The following is a 13532-nucleotide window of genomic DNA, read 5'->3' as shown; positions in this document are numbered from 1 at the left end:
GCCGGTGAAGCATGTGACACCAACGACGTTGAGACAAAGCCAAATACAGTGCGGAGCACAATGCAATAGGAGGGGAAGAAGGAGGGTGAGAGTCAACCCAAGTACGCTTCTAAATCGCCAGTTAGCCAGTTTATTGAGCAATGAGCGTGTGTTCGGTGGGCAGGTAGGCAGTGCAGCAGCAATTGAGTCGAGTGGTAAACAACGAACGGAAATGGAAACAAACGGAAAATGGTCAACACTTTTAATTGTGAGGAAATGCAAATATTTTGTTTGGTTTCTCGTTTCTGCACTCTGGTTTTGGCTTAGTGACACAGTCGCAGTGGAAAAAATTTTTGATGTTGGCTGTCGATGAAAACCAGCGTGCCACAAAAAAAGTGGTGAAGCCAAAAACAATAGCAACATATTTTTTGTGTCGAAGTTGAAAAACGGCTAAGCCCTTCAGTTGGCAGTAAACAACACAAGTGGATCGAACAGCTAATATTAAGTGGTCGATTAACTTTGTTAGCTCCGTCGAAAACTGGCTGCAATCGGCAATGAACTTCGATGGCTTTTGGGTGCGAAACAAAAAAGTCGAAGAGCGCTGCATGCTTCAGTTATTTTGTATTTTCGAATTTAATGAGTTAAATTTCAATGGTGTTGAACATGGTGAGCAGAGTTTTTAGCTCTTATAAGGCTTGGTTAAGTTAGTTTAGTCTGTTAGGCCAATGAGTCACGCAGAGGTCAGTTTGGTCTTTTGCGATAACAGATGAAGTTTAGTTGCTAGGTCCGAGAGGAGTAGTCATCCTTTAGTATGCCTGCGCTTGACACGAATTTCAACAGAGTCTGCGGCCTCACTATTAATACCTCCTCCAGTGTATCATACCGTGGGGACCCCAGCTGCTTACAGCGTAGTCTTGTCAATGCGGGACAAGCGCACAAGGGATGCTCAATTGTTTACATTTCGTACAGTTACCTCGATCCCTTATCGTTCCGATTCATAGGAGCACCCAAGATTTCAATTGAAATTCTACGAGAAATAATAGAAATAAAAATTCTATACCAAACATATAAAGTTTGTTTTATTAGCGATGAATAATTTTTTAGAAGAATAGCTAACAAACCAGTAGTCAAAGTCAAAACATTTGTTAGACAGCTTTTTTTCCGAAAATTGTATGCTATTACCTGAATGGTTAGGTTACATTAAGATAAGACGCAGATCTTAACAAAGATCTCATTTGGATAGCTTAGAATGCCAGTCCGTTGTGTTACCTAAAATTCCTATATAACAGATCACAGGACCCATATACCCGAAGATTGGCTGAGTTTTACGCCAGGCAAAAGAATCTTGCGGTCCTACAGGAGCGCATCGTCGACCTACCAAGCTCACGCAAGAGGTTTTAGAACAGAAGAGCACTCCGTGACTAACTTTGAGACCACAGTTATCAGGCTCAACACTGTTATTGCCGCGAAGTTGGATTCGGGTAAAGCTTACTGTCCTTTGTTTGCAAACTCGAAACCTAACTTGCTGACAGATTTTTTTATTAAAAGATCTAATTATTTAGATTAGATCATAAACAATAAATACTTTGCGCGAATAATTCGTGGCTTTTTCTTTCTTCTATCAATATCGATCAGCATGTGAATCTAACTTTTTGTTATATCTGTAAAAAATATTCCTCACATAACTTTGAGGAATGTGCCGAGCTGACACTGCTTGACTTTTTTAAGTTTCCTTCAGCCGATTAACGTGAAAATACTATATGTTACATAAGGTGAGGCTGAAGATTTAAAATTACGCAACTTGTCAATGTTGCAATAAAGAAGATGAGGTGGAAACATCTGGACACTTTTTGTTTCACTGTCCAGCTTTCGCCAGACTTAGGTTGAAACATCTTCTGTGCCATACTTTCTGAGAACTCGGAATTGATTTTAGCCGAATCAATAAATCTTTGGAAAGCTCTAGGCATTTTGTTAAAATCATATTATTTTTAATCATCACCAAGAAGTTCAGAGCATAACAACAAACAAGCATTTCTAGCTGTCCATGTGGAATTATTCGTGGACTCACCAGAGGTCAGCCTATTTACCTAAACGTATCCCAAATAATGGACTTTTAATTCATTTTTCTACTATTATCCGCTCTTAGTACGTGATTGTTCTCCGATAAAAAAAATGAAGTTAAATTTTTAACCAACTCTAAACTATTAATTGAGCTAACGAGAGGCCATGACGGCCATATCTTCGGAGGTCAACTTAAGAACAAAATTATATAAACTGTGCTGAAATTAAAAGCTAGTCTCATAAACCATTCCTTGAAGGTGTCTTTTTACGTGGCTGGTCCCAAACCCAGCGCACAACCCTGGAGAGGGATGATTCGCCTTCTCACTTTAGCTCGCTCTCAAACGGATGTTTTTTGGCTACCCAGATCTACGACCAGAAGTCGTGAGCTGCTTTAGCCATATGTAGAACAATCGTTTCTGGCTACTCCCAAATGAATAGCGCTCAGAGAACTTTCCTCACTTTTCCTCATTCCATCCTCATCGGCTATAACCGCGTAGGCGGTGTCTACGCCAATAAAGAAAATCATAAAGCATGGTCCACCAAATTATTGCTTGGCTCTTAAAAATCATTTTATCACCTTCAGCCCTGCGCCATAATTACGGCAGATACTGTCTGACAGCTGTCAGAAGGCATGTTCATTAAAATTCCTCAGACTGCAAAATTTGAGAAAACTGCTAACTACGCACATACATACACACAAACGTCTGCGCTTAGGTTGCAAGTTGTTTCATAAATTTTTTGGTGCGAATTTACAAATCATAAATGTAAATAACGGAAAACGAAAACTTTTCATTTATTTTACTTATGAATATTTTCGCGATCAATTAACGCCAAATTCACCACACCCACCACGCCAACCAGCAACTTATTTGCGTATTTTCACACGCTTTTCCATTTTTGTTTTTTGTTTTTTTTTCTGTTTTATTGCGACTTTCATTAATTTGCTTTATTTTTGTGTGTTTGTTTACTTGCAGGCGACGGTGCCGGCGCGTCTTGACCTATTGTGGAAATTCCTGAAGCCTGTCTCCTTCTCGCTCATCGGCAAAGAAATTAATTTCGCCGTATTGGATGGCCGTGTCGTCGGCTACGGTGCACTGCTGGTGCTGCTCGGAAGTTTGGTAATTAAACTCGACTGTTTTGCAACAACTTTTGCCAGTTTGCAAATTTATTTTGCGGTGCGGTTTATTTGCACTATGCGGCGGTGGCAGTGGCGGCGGCGGTCAAGAGTATGTTGGTGGTGCGCCGCGTCCACCGATGCCATTGCCTTGCGCTTGGCAGTAGTTGCCTTAAATTTGTGTTGTTTTTGTGTTTTTGGCTGATTTTGGAGTGCACTTGCGGATGTTGTTGTGACCACAAAGGTGCACACATTAAAGCTTTCGACCAACGGCAAGCAATTTAGTGCTCTTTTCGTGTGAAGACTAATCATGGCTCAGTATATTCTTTAGAAAAATAATTTTAATATATAATCAATACTTTTTTAAATAACTTCTTAACCTTTGTGATTTTTAAAATGTCCTTTATTTCTTTTTTGCAGTTCCGTTTGGTCTTCGCCTACCTGTCGACCTATGGCGGCAATCTGACGCGCAAGGAACGCGCCTATATTACAATTTCCGGTTTTCCCAAAGCAACTGTTCAAGTAAGTTTCCGTTTGCAAAGTAGCAGTTTTTTCGGTGTTCCATTTCGACTGTCATCTTCGTGCCAATTCCCTTGGCTTTGCCATGTTTGCATTACACTCATGGCTACGTAACATGACTAGGGTTGTTCTTAATGGGACAAAATTGAAACTTAAAACTTGTGACAAAATTTCGAAGAAGAGTGCTATACTCTTTCTCTCTTTTAATTTTTTTGATCAATACCGAGAAAAGCAGGAAACATTTTACTTAAGAATGGACTCGCCAATAATTCTATATGTTGGAATGAGTACTCAGCGAAAATATGCCATCCTTCGTTAGTTAGCCGCATCGTCCTCGAGAATTATCACACTGATATTATAAATAGGTAAAATGTAAGGTTTTTAGAACTTGAATCAAATGAGGAATCATTACACTTTCGACAAAGATAACACTCTGTGGAAATATAGTTAAATTAGTGTTAACGTTTCCAATTTATGTCCAAATAATATTTTTCTCCAAGGTCTGAATCGAAGCGCAATTATACACATAGACATTAGACTTTACATATCCCTACAAGAAAACCTCTAATGGTGTGATATCACACGATCTTGTTGGCGAATAGAACTACCCAAAACGTGAAATTAACTGCTCACCGAAGTGTTCTCTCAATAAATCCATTGATTGGTGTGATGTGTGAGAAGTGGCGCCGTCTTGTTGAAACCAAACATCGCCTAGATCGCGAGCTTCAATTTCAGGCATCAAATAATCGATTATCATGGCGCGATAACGGTCGCCATTGACAGGTTTTCTCACCGCCATCATTTTGAAAAAAAAAAACACACACAAAATCCTTTTGTTTACTGTAAGAAATGGCAGCTTTTGAGTTTTTTCAGATTGTTTTTCGTCCCGAATGCGGAAAGTTTGCTTGTTTATAAGACCTAAGACCCAGAAAGATAGTAGGCCTCATCGCTGAACAAAATTTAGCTCGAAAAGTCGGATCTTCTCGGAACTTCTCAAGAACCCATAGAGCAAAGCAATGTCGCTTGGGAAGGTCGAGTGGCTTCAGTTTTCGTACAAGTTGTTCTATGTATGCTTTTTATTTAAGATCTCGAAGTAAAATGCGCCGAGTCGCCTCTCCACGGACTCTCTTCCACGGCTGCAATATTTTTTTACTACGTGCCGGACGAGGACTATTTGGTTGAATATTATCTTCTTGTCTGGGTCTCTGGGTCTCAATATGGGCGATATTGTTGCAAATAGTAAGCTTAGTAAGCCGATTATGTTGGCCATAAGTTGAGTGAAAGGCGCGAAACACATTCTTTACAAAAAGTAAACTTTTGTAATAAAGTTGAAAGATTTGTAAACATTGTTCAGGCGTAAGTCCATGATGAAATGCCAAGCAATACTGAACAAAAATAACATGACAGGTTGACACGAGATGTTAGATGAGTGGGGTTAACTGGGTATGCAAAGCGGTGGTTAGCGTCATGCGGGCACTATTTGATTGCTGGCCATTTTGTATAGGGATTCAATGCTGGATAAGTAAAAGTATCTAGAATGAAGTAGCTAAAGAGTCAGTATAGATTCTACGGGCAACTGGAGCTTTTTGTCTGCTATGAGTTGTGGTTCGACTTTAAGTACACCGCTCACTGAGTCGTTGAAAGATGTTAATGGCTCTGATCGGCGTATTGTTTGTGGAGGGAAAAACTCTTGATGTACCTACAAGCCGGTTTTGCTTCAAACAGACAACTGCAAGGACGCTGGAATGGTTTTTGTGAAAACATCTCAACAGAAACTGCTTGGAATAGAATGTATTGTTTTCCATGTAGGTCTCGCTATGTACTTATCACTACATCCAGACGAGCACATTGGTGAAGCGTAGTTGATGAGTTTTGGACGCAAACTCTTCGGTTTAAAAGGCGAAACTTCACTGTACATAATTCCTAAACTTTTCCTTCAATAATGAGCCGAGCTAATAAGAACGGCATTAATATGCATAGACACATACGAGTATGGACCGTATACAGTCGAAGTCATATGTAAATATATTTGTATTTTTGGCAAAATATTCCGAATGCTCGTGGCGTCGTTATTTAAACACATGTACCGTTATGTTGCCGGACGTTAACAACATGCTTTGAGACCGCGTCAAACCGCAACGGTGCAGCAAAACATGCCACAATTCGAAGACCAACCGTCCTCACCGCCCTTGCGGTCCCACCAACAGCAGTAACTACGGGTGCATTACGACATTAAATATTGTGTAACTCTTATGTATTGGTATAAGAGCATATGTGTGTGTGCGAGTGCATGCGAGAAGTTTTTTGCGACTTTTTGCGCTTGTGGCAGATGAATTTAAATGCCACGTTTGGAAAGTTATTTTCTAACACGATCGCATTGACTGGCACCTCTGCTTACATAACTGTAAATAAATATGTTTATATACCATATGTATACATATATATATATATTTCTCATATATTCTATGCATTTCGGCTTTTCTCAACCTTTCTCACACACCGCCTGACTATGAATTCGACAATGAGCTCGCTTCTTTCAATGTTTGGCCTTTGTTCGCTGTCAGCTTAACCATTTACTGTTGGTTGCTTCGCGCTGCACCCCTTTTGAACTTTTATTTTTCGGTGCGGCTTTGGCTTCGCAATTTCCTTGTTGCATGTTGCAGTGTAGCCGTATGTGGCACATATGTTGCATGCTCCTGCGGTCAGCTTATACTTTGTTAGGCTAAATATGCGGTTTGCTGCGATTCACATTTTTCTCGCCCGCTTGGCTTTGCTTGGACGCTGTGCCATTTGCGCTGGCCAGTTGACTAACTTGTTGGCCGGTCTGTTGGCAGCAACAGCAACAGCGGCAGCAGCTGCTGTGTTGTTTGTTTGTTCGGTAAGTCACGCGGTTGGCCACTTTGGTTAGTTTGTTTGCTGCTGGTTGCTGTGTGCTTGCTCGCGTTGAGAATTACACTCGGAACGTGTGATGCGCTCGAGTGCCAGAGGAGAGTTTTGTTGTTGTTTGTAATAAATATAAAAAAAAGTATATACTTTTCTTTCATTTAATTTCCTTCAATTTTAATAAATTAATTTAGAAAGCTATGAGTAGACAAAAGAACGTAAAATTTACCGTTATTTACAACAACAACAATGAAATTATCAAAAGTTCCCATTTTTGAAAAAAGTTGCGTCGTTGAATATTCCACCATTTATTTTTCGTATTCAACTTCAAACTTTGCCTGTGACATGTTTCGTAAAGAGTTTAATCTCCGAGGATTTCACCAATTTTTAAAAGGCATTTTTGTGTGTAAGAAGTAAAATCACTATAATATTCACCCAATCGCTATAGTAAAATATCAGCTCAACTCTTAGACTAAAACTTAGCAAGTAAACTTTTATTCTTAGTCCATCTCATTTCCATTAATTTATTTACTTCGCCATTTTCGTTTGCTCGTGACCTCGTGTCTTAAGTTTAAAAGACATATCAAAGAAATGGATGCAAAATTTTTTCCTGGCTTCTCACGAAAGTTGTTGGAAAAAGTATGCAAATATATAAACATTTATATACATGCTTATATATTTACATATATATCTACAACTATGTTTGTATATATATCATTAAGTATATGGAAATAGTCCCATCACACTGAAAAGATGGGGGGCGGCGAAAGAACGAAATAAAATGTAATGTGCGTAAACAACAAGGGAAAGCTCACAAAGTGCACAAAAAGAGCACGCGGTTTTCCGCTTTTCGTCCGTTTTTCTACGAATTCTCTTTCAAAGGTTTGCTGCAGGGACTAAATTTCACCTTTTGAAATTCGTTAATGCATTTTTAATGAACGGCAATGCATTGAATATAGAAACTTGAACTAGTTTAGAGAGAGACTTCAGTAGTACGGGTGTTGTTTAAAGAAAGATGAAAGATGAGACTACACAAGCATCACAAAAAGCTATATTTTTTCTCTTCTTCCAAGATAGCTTCCCATGAATTTTTTTTTTGTTGATGCTGATGTTCCGTCAACCTCGGTCTTGGAATATTGTTGAAATTGGTTGCGAAAAAGATCCTCGTTGAGTAAAATAAAAGCTATTTCTTTATGTGGCGATTTAAGCTATACTATTTATGAGTTATTAAGATTTAAAGTTTGTAGTCTTTGCAGAAATATGGACCGATGAGTCGACCGGTCCAAAAACTACACTAAACCGTTGTTTTTTCTGGATGAAATGGCAGCTCTTCAGTTTGCTCTTTCTACCAAAGGCGGTAATTTTTTCTTGTTTACATGCCCATTGTGCCAGAAATAAGTTTCATCGTCGACAAGCTTTATTTTGTACGCTTTCATTTTATGATCTCAGCACAAAATGCGCCAAGTAGTTCCATATGTCAGTCCGAGTTGCTGCGAACTGCGCCGAATCGATACGGATGATATATTTTCTTCACAGCGTGATGGATGTGGTCTATTCTGTGGAATATTATTCAATTTTGAATGCTGGGTCTCAAGATGGGTGAGGGTGTTGCGAACAGTACGCTTAATACGCCGATTATGTTGACCATAAATTGAGCGAAGCTTGCGAAACACAGAGCGTGAATTTTCTGAATATAGTTGAGCGATTTGTAAACTTTGTTCAGGCGTAAGTCTTCATATGACAGTTTGAAATGTTTCATAAATGATCTGTCAAAAAAGTGCTATTTGAAAAAGTACCTCTAATTGGATTACCCGATAAAATAATATAATAAAATAAGAACATCTTTAACGTTGCGAGCTTTTGAGCAATGTACAGTGACGGCGGGTTTGCTTAAGTACTAAAGATTTTTTTCAATCTACATATAATTGAGGATTTACTGAGCTATAACATTTCACTGCTTATCACATTTATCTTTTTTCTCGCTAAATTTCTCGTCAAAAAATACTACGAGATAATTAAAGCTTTAGTTTTTGGCTTACAGAGAAAATATAAGTTGCCTCTCACATTTCGAGATTAGAGAACACAAAAAAAAAGAAAAATTAATCACCAAAAATCACTTCATAGTTTTTCATAATATTCTCCATTAAGATCTTTACACTTTTGCTTTTTTTCGAAGCACTTTTGCCACTCTGATTAAGGCATCTCCAAACCATGCGTTTGGAACGCAACAACCACTTTTTCAGTTGTCTAAAAACGTTGATCTCTTAGTTCATTTTTGGAAACAGCCATACTGTCGACTACTGTTCACTTTAGGGAGTAAGTCCATTTTCTTATTTCACGATGTCTTAGATGTATTTCAAAGCACCGTTTTCGTATTTTTTTTATTTTTGCTCGACCAATGAAGACAAGTCTTTTATAGTATGAGCGATTGACAAATTGAGTGGGTCTCAAAGTGAAAAAATTTTTTTACAGTCAAATTTTCATATAATACTGATTCAATGCTGGTCGCACTAATGCTTATAGTTGTCTTAATCTCACGATAGGTCATATGACGATCTTGCAATATCGGTTTGTGCACGGCTTTTATAGTTTCCGAAACAAGAAATAATTTTGGACGACTTTTATGAAGTTTGGCGTGGAGTAATCTACGACCTACATTGAATTCACCATACGGTAAATACTGGTCTTGGATGAAACTTCACCATCAACCATTGAATTAAGTTCATCGATGTATACTTAGCACTTTTATATGCGCCAAGTTGTGTTCATTAAAACTCTTAATATTTACCATGAGCTCAAAAGACCTTGTGATTGCACAGTGCCTTGTATATTGTTGTCGCTTGAAGAGCTCATCGGATGCGCACCCTTTTAGTAGTGAACCGTAAGAAGCCAGTGGAGCTCGAACTTCCTAGCAAAATAGATACTGAACACTGAGCTAAGGTAATGGTGAGATTCAAAAAAGGCCAGTTTCAGAAAGAGAAAAGCTTTTGAAAAGCTCTACTAAAAAAGCCTGCTATTAAAAGCTGTTCAATGTTTTACCGAAACTGGAATTTTCAGCCATACCACTTCTATAACCTGGCTCAATAAGATATTATAAGCAGAAACCCCAAAACAAGTCTAAGATAAGGTAAAACGAGTAGTCGTGAATAAAAGAGTCTATAGTCGCATATAGGCAAAAAAAGAAATAAGCATTATAAGCTCATAAAACATATTTCTATTTTGCATTACGCCCAAAACGCCCATGTGCAAATACATACTCATTTAAACTCAGATTTTATTTCAATTTCCTTGAATTCAGCATGAAACATCTCCAATAAGGCGGCTTTGTTTTGCTGCCGCAAAAAATAATTTATGCTGATAGCGCTCTGATTTTTCGTTGACGATATCGCTTGACTTCCTACAACGACAGTGCTTTGCTATGGAGTGTCCTCGCCACTCCCACCGACATATCAATGGGTCTGAGCAAGTCATCTTCAGTCATTCTTTGCCTGCCTTGCTCTCAACCATGGAACACTTAATTTTATTTGTTTAATTTAATATCTCAAATAATAACAACGCCACTGACAATATGGCATTTTATGAGCGTGTAAATTTCTTTATTCATCTGCGCGTTCAATTTTAACGCTCACTTAGCCGGCAGCCGTGGGCCAGCACAGGCACGTGTTGACCACACGGAAAGTGACTGACAGTGGTTGTAGTTGATAGCATGGCAACAATTTGTGAGAGGCTGTCATTAAACTAGCACCACGGCCCCATATTGGGAGGAATAACGATGTATAAAGTTGAAGACTCGGGTAGGCGGAGATGACTTTCAGTATTTTACTTCGTATATATTTTAATTTGTGCTTTCTTTTATTTTCATGCTTTATTTTTATTAACATCACAACTTCATCCATCATTTCACCTACACACCTCCTCACATACCCACACATATACAACATTTTTGTGTTTTTTTTTAGTATTAATATTATTTTTTATATTTTTCCTGCGTCTCGTCCTGCGTTTCTTAATTTCCAACACATTTTCACCCTTAGGCCGCGCTGGGTCCACTCGCCTTGGATATGGCCAGATCATTAAAAACGGTCGATGAGCAGAGCCTCGCCTTGGCCAACAATGTGCTTATCATTTCGGTGTTAGCCATCATCTTCACCGCGCCGCTGGGAGCAGTGCTCATGTTGAGATTAGCGCCGCATTGGTTACAACGCAGCGAAAGCGCTGCTGGCGGCAGTAACAACAACATGGATGGCAATGTAAATGGAAATGAGTACAAGAAGAAGCGCCACAGCGATGGCAGCAGCCTTGGTGATGCGGTAAATTACACGCAAAAAGTCGCGCAGAGTCTCAGCGGAGCGCGTGGTAAAACCGAGCACAACAGTAGCAACAGCCTCAACGTCATGGCAGCGGTTGATGAGCCCAGCGCTGTGGGTAAGGAGACGCGCATTGATGTGGGTGCCACCTCCGTGGTGCGTACACCGCTGCCGGTAGCAAAGACGCCACAGCACTTGGTTTGAATCCAATTAACAATGCGGATAAGTTGGCGCCTCGCCTGGCCAACAGTTGTTCAACGGTCAACAGTTGTGTGTGTATGTGTGTGTGATGTTGACGTTATGGCGTTATGGCGTTATCTTTAGCGGAGGTTTGCGCGTGCGTTTGTGCGTAGGCGGCATATAAACACGAAAATATATGCGAAGAAACACTTTAAAAGTGAAAAATGTTAGCGTCTAAGATTGGAATATTATTTTTGTCGCATATATGTATAATTAGTGGCTTAATATTAATACTTAAAGTGACTTACCAATTACTTAATTCCGTAGAAAATGTAAGTGAGTTTTTTGATTGGCGTGTCCTCTGATGTTTTACTTAATTTTTTATTTAATTTCGGTTCTAAGATAAAAATACTTAATTGAATACTTAAAATTTTAAATAAAGCGAATATTTTTTATAAACTTATTCAAATAATATTCTTTTTTAATTTGTTAAGCTGGTAAGTCTTCTCCTGGGGCTTAGTTGACTTGGTATCTATACTTATATAATTAAAAATATATACTGTCTTCATTCATCGGATATACCGATTTTAGGCTCAAAGTTTTTAATTCATGAATGCTACTTAAGTCATCATCGAATCAATATTCACTCTTTATGGTGTGTGACTTGACTATTCATTCTGCGCTTATGGTGTGCAACTTCGGTGTTTTCGAATGAATTTATATGTATATATTTTTTCAAAAAAGTAATTATTTAAAGTTTTAGATTTGTCTGTCAATGACAACGCTTCATCATAAAGGACTCTTAAATATACTTTAACTGAAAAAATAAGTTTTTTAGGTGATTTATACGATAACATGTCGTCCAAGTTCTTGCTAAAACGTTTAGTAGTGTGCGATTTGTTCTTTTGTAGATTTACAAAACTATAGATTAGGCCGCTTTATCAAGAAATCTAATCTAGAACAGAATGTTATTCGATATATTGATATAACGAGCTCTTTTACTGGACTACACCTGGGACGAATCAAGGACTTTAAATGCCGCCTGGTCCACCGAAGAAATATTGTGCTCTCTATCTTATTGTAAATGTTTTTGGAGCATTACATTTGGATTTTTTTCGTTCTAGGATTATGTTAGGTTTAGGGTATTTTTTATCAAGAAATCCAAAGCAGAATAAATACATTTTTGGAACATAGAGGTAATGAACTTTTTTACAGGACTATACTAGAGACGTAAACCTTAACACTTTTGCAGTGACTGTCATCAACAGGGGGGTCTTTCATCCGAGGCTATTTTGATAATTTCATTTTCACGTGGCGGGTCCCAAACCCAGTGCACAACCCTGGAGAGGGATGTTCAGTTTAGCTCGCCTTCAAACGGATGTTTTTTGGCTACCCAGAAGAGTCGTGAGTTGCTTGAGCCATATGTGAATGAATCATTTCTGGCCAAGTCCAAGTGAATGGCAATCAGAGAACTTTCCTCACTTGCGTGAACTTCTACGCATGGCTACATTCGCCACACTAAATTCGGCTATAGCCGCGTAAGCGTTGTCTAAGCAAATAAAGAAGAAGATACCAGAAACATTGGACCAAAGACTTTAAAGGTCGTGGTATACCGAACGAATACTACTGACTCTATCTTATAGGATATATTTTTAAACCATTACATATTATTATTCGTAAACCTTTTAATCAGTTCTTACTCTGGTAGTAAAAAATTTATTCAGTACAAAATATCGTAATAAGTTCACGAGCTTTACGACTTCAAATATTATTTATAAAACATCTTTCAACACTCAACACTCATACTGACCATGCGTCTACAATATTACATAAACCGACAATTCCTATTCCTGTCTTAATTCTTCCTTGATTCTGCATTGTTGTGTTATACGCGAACATCAATCCCAATCGCTTATGGCCGCGAAAGTTGCTATCAGATCCACAGAAACTGATGTTTAAATATTCCGGATTTTCACAAGGAAGGAGAGTTGTCTCAGTTTGAGTATCAGACCTTAGGGAAATCGCAGGCAAGGCAAGTTGGCGCAGACTTGTTGTCACTGAAGTGAACTGATCGTGGCTTCGTTGCCCTCTTTCGACGTACCACAGCATAGCTGGGTTTCGCGAGGGCTTACTGACCGCTGGACAACTACAGTATTTGTGCGATGGCCAAACTCTTCTGGACAAATTAATATCTCAAGAGAACCTACGAATTCTTCGCACTCAGCGAGATTAGTCTTACTGCAAATTCAGGAGTTGTACCTATTATTGCCCTTTAGTGTCCACGCGATAAAGTTTGAAGTCTTACTAGAAACCAGTTGCAGAAGCTGCGTAGCAGAAGACGAGAGAAATATCAAAAATAATGATTTCAATTGTTCCGTATTTGCGATGTGAAGCTAAAACCCCTGGATCTTACAACTTTAGGCATCCAGGAGCGTGTCTACACACAAAATCCAAAAACAGGAATTATTTTTCTGGCTTCACAAGCCACT

At 38.7% G+C, this 13532-nt stretch overlaps 1 protein-coding gene across 3 annotated transcripts in view; it reads left to right on the top strand.

Moving 5' to 3' along the window:
• The window catches only part of LOC120781953 (sodium/hydrogen exchanger 9B2), a 72303-nt gene extending 60826 nt beyond the window's left edge, over positions 1 to 11477 (top strand). For 2 of the 3 annotated variants that reach the window (XM_040114135.1, XM_040114126.1), the window contains exons 8-10: positions 3015 to 3158; positions 3575 to 3676; positions 10591 to 11475. In XM_040114135.1, the coding sequence (XP_039970069.1) occupies positions 3015 to 3158; positions 3575 to 3676; positions 10591 to 11067 (723 nt within the window). In that variant the 3' untranslated portion in view covers positions 11068 to 11475. Of the gene's footprint in view, positions 1 to 3014; positions 3159 to 3574; positions 3677 to 10590 lie in introns of all 3 variants that reach the window. The other variant, XM_040114116.1, reaches the window with a different exon arrangement.
• Positions 11478 to 13532: the final 2055 nt, after the last annotated feature.

The sequence above is a fragment of the Bactrocera tryoni genome, chromosome 1, assembly GCF_016617805.1.
Source record: "Bactrocera tryoni isolate S06 chromosome 1, CSIRO_BtryS06_freeze2, whole genome shotgun sequence".
Lineage (NCBI taxonomy): Eukaryota > Metazoa > Arthropoda > Insecta > Diptera > Tephritidae > Bactrocera > Bactrocera tryoni.
The sequence above is the reverse complement of the archived record's forward strand: the minus strand, read 5'-3'. Positions and strand labels throughout refer to the sequence as shown.